The 5,000-nt window shown below is 40.6% G+C and overlaps 1 protein-coding gene across 15 annotated transcripts in view; it reads left to right on the plus strand.

Annotated features, from left to right (window-relative positions):
- Nucleotides 1–5,000, plus strand: part of Not1 (CCR4-NOT transcription complex subunit 1) — a 35,628-nt gene that overhangs the window by 12,057 nt on the left and 18,571 nt on the right. For 10 of the 15 annotated variants that reach the window (XM_086546158.1, XM_086546156.1, XM_042999522.2 and 7 more), the window contains exons 4-15: nt 145–319; nt 640–896; nt 1,084–1,257; nt 1,601–1,875; nt 2,033–2,234; nt 2,371–2,505; nt 2,680–2,793; nt 2,998–3,184; nt 3,768–3,966; nt 4,213–4,300; nt 4,439–4,817; nt 4,946–5,000. The exon at nt 4,946–5,000 is cut by the window's right edge and continues 67 nt beyond it. In XM_086546158.1, the coding sequence (XP_086402284.1) occupies nt 145–319; nt 640–896; nt 1,084–1,257; nt 1,601–1,875; nt 2,033–2,234; nt 2,371–2,505; nt 2,680–2,793; nt 2,998–3,184; nt 3,768–3,966; nt 4,213–4,300; nt 4,439–4,817; nt 4,946–5,000 (2,240 nt within the window). The remainder of the gene's footprint in view (nt 1–144; nt 320–639; nt 897–1,083; nt 1,258–1,600; nt 1,876–2,032; nt 2,235–2,370; nt 2,506–2,679; nt 2,794–2,997; nt 3,185–3,767; nt 3,967–4,212; nt 4,301–4,438; nt 4,818–4,945) is intronic. The other 5 variants (XM_086546157.1, XM_042999520.2, XM_086546160.1 and 2 more) reach the window with 3 other exon arrangements.

The following is a 5,000-nucleotide window of genomic DNA, read 5'->3' on the forward strand; positions in this document are numbered from 1 at the left end:
TATTTTCACTGTTGGTCGTTTGATTTTGATAAAATGCAACTAAATGAAATTATGTCTTATTGTTTACATTTTTTTTTCTTCATTTCTTTTTTTTTTCTTTCTTTTTTCCTTTTTTTCCTTTTTTTTTATTCTTCTTTCCTGCAGTATATAAAAAGCCAGTGGGTTGCTGGTGTGTGCAAAGTACTCAGGCTTACCAGAGTACAAGAAATCAAACTCTGTTTACATCTTCTACAAGGAACAAGTCTTGAAATACGTAACCAGGCCACAACTGTACTGAAAGCTAAGCTCCCGGAACTTGTTCGGGCGTACGTTGACACAGGTGAGTGAGGGAATGCTGCAGGCCAACTGTAGGGTTATCTTCTTGTCTAAGTGCTATTCACCAACATGCGATTCCTCTTCTCACTTATCCATTCTATTCATATTTTTATTTATTTTCTTATTATACATAATGTTTTTGATAATCAGTCAACAGCAACCTGTTGACTGGAAATGTTCAATCAATAATCTTATTTTTCATAAGACGTTCAAATTTAGACCAAAATCATTCTGTCTTCTCATTAGATTATCTGCTCATTGATTTTTTAGTCTTGATATCTGTTCTTTAGATAAGTTTGCCACAAATTGTGTCTATTTTTGCAGATTCAGAAGACAGGGAACTCTTGGAGTTATCCACTGAATCTCTGCACCTGTTGCTAATCCATATCGTCCACCTGTGGCGAGACCCCCCAGCAGCACTCCTACCTCAAGAATCAAGACAAGCATTTATCTCGGCACTTCAGCAGGAGTTTCCTCGATCTCGCGTGCCTGTCGTTCTTGCTCCCCTTCTCTATCCAGATACAGATATACTAATGGAGAAGATCACACAAGAGCAACCAGCCAACATGGCCAAGAATTTAGTAAGTAGATTCTGTGAAAAATGAGTTATTTATTTATGTTTTACTTTTTCTCTATTTTATAATACTGCTTTGTTAGTGTATAGAAGGTTTCTCATATCTCTCTCCCTTTGTCTTTTTTTTCTCCTCTTTTTTCTCTTCACCTTAAGACTAGACAAATGACTGATTTACATTGTGGTATCCTTTGCAGCTGGATGGGTCTCTGGCGGACTTAGTCCGTGAATTAGGCTACAGTTTCTGTAGCACGGTGGAAGAATGCAGAAGCAACCTTGGGAACTTCTGTGTGACCTCCATAACACCAGCAGCTGTTGCCAAGGTCCTTGGTGTTATGGTGCGCACTCACACGGGCCTGCCAGCAGAACAGGTGAGCTTGTAGTGTGTTGGCAGTCTTGAGAATAAGGGAGTAATTTTACCCCTTGAATATGCATTCTCTTGTGGAATGTTGACCAATCAGATGAAAAAAGTGTGTATATACTGTATATTTATTAGAAACAAAATAAACAAAAAGGAGGTACTTCTGGTCTTACAATCATTTAGGAAAGAAATTGCTGACTTCAAGCAACTTCTTTAGAATAGATATCTAAAGTAGAGGAATACTTACAAATAAAGTAAACAAAGAAGAAAAAAGATACCTCCTAGTTTGAGATTTTATTTGTTGGTTATACAGTTAGAAATAGAAGTTTCTAACAATGAAACTCATCCTTCAGATTGGTCTCCAGAACCTCAACTCCCCAAACTCGCTATGGAGCGACACAAAAGACAAGAGCTCAAATAACCAAACAACCAGCTCAAGTAGCGACGTGACCCTTGGCGGCTCAGGGGGCCTCTCGGGTCCTCACTGCTGGAATGTGGAGGTATTCATCAAGGCACTCCTGGAGGTAGTCCCCAGCATCAATGTGAAGGAGGTTTTCAACAAGTTGGACCACAAGGGCTTCTTGGTCAAGGACAGACAAGGTCTCAAACTGCTGATCACAGCACTTCGGTGAGTTTTGTCAACTGAGTTTGTTTGATTGGTTTCTTGCTAGTTGGTTTCTTAGAAATTATAGATTTCTGTTATTTGTATATGTTTATATTCTTGGCTGTTAGTTAGTATTTGCATTTAATTTCTAATGTGGTTGTATCTTTTCCCCCAATTACAGATGCCTCCTCCAGGGCCAGGGCTTACGGCTGGAATTATTTCCTGTGGAATGCTTCTACCAGCAGTGGAAGAACACCGAGGAGCAGCTCAATCTGTTTACGCAGATCCTCAGAAATCCTGAAATATTTTGCCTCACCGATTTCCCTTGCCATTTAGTGTCAACAGATAGCTTGAAGACACTGCCAGAGCTTGACAATAAAGAGGTAAGGCTTATCATTTTTTTCATGGGAATTTCTTTTTAGTATGTGGGTGTTTGTGCATTATTGATGACATTTTTCCTTTGTTTGACTGTGATGAAAATGCTGTTATGATGGTGTTATTAACAAACTTCTTTCACAGGTGGCTACATGGAAGTCAGTACAACTAATAGACACTCTCCTTTACCTTGGAGAGAATCACTATACGGCTGTGAAGGAGATTTTCAAGTTTCCCATTCAACATTGTCCAGATATCCTTGTCCTTGGTTTAATACAAGTAAGTGTCGTGCTTTGTCTTTCACCTTAGGAATCTTATGAAAATTAATAGAGAGTTCTTATTATCAGTAAATGGGAATGTATAAATTTTTTCTTTCTTTAAAAGGCAAATATTTTACTGAGAGGTAGCATGTCATGAATATGCTATCTATATATATGTATTCCCACATTCCAGGCAACACTACCATACACCATCTTGCGGCAAGATCTGATTGCTTCTCTCATTCCAATATTTTTGGGGAACCACCCAAATGCAGCAATAATCCTTCATCATGCTTGGCACACACAGGTATGTTTGTAGGCTTTTGTCTTTGTTGTTGTTGTATTATGGAGCCTAAGTTATTTGTGTTTTCCTTTCCAGAAGCATTACCTTTATGTAAAAAAAAAAATGTAAGTGGATATAACCATAGAAGTCTTGTACACGCTGATTGTAGTTGAGAAATGCTCTTATGTATCATTTACCATTAACTCCTCTCTCTCTCTCTCTCGGCAGAACAATGCAACTACAGTCCGCCAGATTATCATGCATGCCATGGCAGAATGGTATATGATGGTGGAGAATGACCAGACAAGACTAAGCAGAATTCTTGATGTCGCCCAAGATCTGAAAGCCCTCTCACTTCTCCTCAATGCTCAGCCTTTCCCATTTGTGATAGATTTGGCTTGTTTGGCCTACAGACGTGAGTACCCTCATTAGTGGTTGTATTTCAGTTGTTCATTGTGGTCTTTTTATTTTAAAATTCTTCTGGCAATGCACTCTGTCTTTCTGCATTTATTCCTTCTGTTCCTGCTCTTTTCTCACTTTCTCAAACTTCCTGTTTCTCTCCTTAAAAATATTAAAAAGGTGTCCTCTTCTAAAAATGAACTCAATGATGGCGTAGGGGGTTGCCACTTCTTGCCGGGCCTGTCGGGATTGGGTTAACTGACATCATTTTGTTATAACTGTCTTCATAAAGCTTCAGTTAAGGTAGGGCCAGTGGGGGGTAAAAAATTATATAAAAGATAATTTTTTACCAAGTGGAACAGCAGTATCTTTTGACATGAAAGTAATACTGTGGTCTCTTTCTCTCTCTTTCTCTCTCTTTCTCTCTCTTTCTCTCTCTTTCTCTCTTTTTCTCTCCCTCCCCCTCTCTCTCCCTCCCACCTACCCCCCTTATCTGTACCCACTTCTATGCTGACATAGTGGCCATGTCAGTGATTGTCTCATCTCGCAGTAAACATATTTTTTGCTGCCATTCATCATGGAAGGATATTCTTTTGCAGGTGAGTTTCTGAAGCTGGACAAGTGGCTGACAGATAAGATCCGTGAGCACGGAGAGGCATTCATCTCGGCCTGTGTCAAGTTCCTTCAGCGCCGGTGCCCTCATCTGGTTGGCGGTAAGGAGGATGGGATGCAGAAGTCCTCGCAGCTCCCTCCAGAAACCATGGCCACCATTCTCGTGTGTCTGAACGCTTGCGCTTTGTGAGTATTTCACTTATATTATCTTTCTGTTTGTTTTATTTTTTTGTAACATTGATTTTTAAGTGATTTTGATGATTTTATTTTTGGTGGTCAGCCTTCTTAATTATTTTAATATTTAGAGGAAAGAAATTGTGCTTTGGAGAACTACTGTCATTACCTTGGCTGATTTATCTTCAGATACATACTACTAAGTGCCTCATTTGGATGCATCTGTAAGAAAATGTAGCATATTCTATTCCATTCCAGGAACGTGTCTCAAGAACTGTCTGACACCATTGTGACCATGGTTCAACATTGTAACCTAATGAACAGACCTCGAACACAGCAAGGAGTGGTAAGCAATTTAATGCATTAATGACGTATGCCTCTGGTCGTAACATTGCTTTTTCAGTAGTAGATTGGAAGTTGTCTTCATGGTGTAAGGGTAGTTTTGTATGGTTATTACTTTCAACACTTATTTATTTGTGTTTAGATTGGCTTCCCTGGTCCATCACAGCAGACGAGTGAAGGCAGCCTGGGCGGCATAGCCTCTAGCCTGAGCAGCCTGAATCTGGGTGGTGGAGGTGGCACATCCTCCATCTTTCCAACCTCTGGCTCATCATCCATGAGCCTGGGCAGCCTTGGGTCTCTAGGCACGGCACCAGGATCCCCTGGGCGTCCCCTGGGTCCCTCAACTGCCCCTGGGACATCGCAATCTCCCCTCTCCTCCATCCTGCCCGCTTTGCAGCTAGGACCACCACACGCAGCAGCTGTGGGCTCCCAACTGCCCACCCTGCCAACCTCGTCCATCATCCCATCGTCTCTGAGGTCGCATTCGGTACAACCCACAGTCAACCCCCCCAGCCGGCAGAGTGAGTGTTATGCAATGATTTTTGTCTTTCTTTCATTGTACATTTAAATTTTTTATACCGTTTTATTTGGAACAAAGATATGTTATTTATTGATGTTAAATGTCTTACTTTGTTCAATTCTTTCCTAGTGGACATGTCCCAAATCTTCGACATGCCTCAAATGGTGAGCAAAGAGGTTGAAGA

Source organism: Penaeus japonicus, unplaced genomic scaffold, assembly GCF_977035675.1.
Source record: "Penaeus japonicus unplaced genomic scaffold, GWHDUDI00000001_assembly GWHDUDI00000017, whole genome shotgun sequence".
NCBI lineage: Eukaryota > Metazoa > Arthropoda > Malacostraca > Decapoda > Penaeidae > Penaeus > Penaeus japonicus.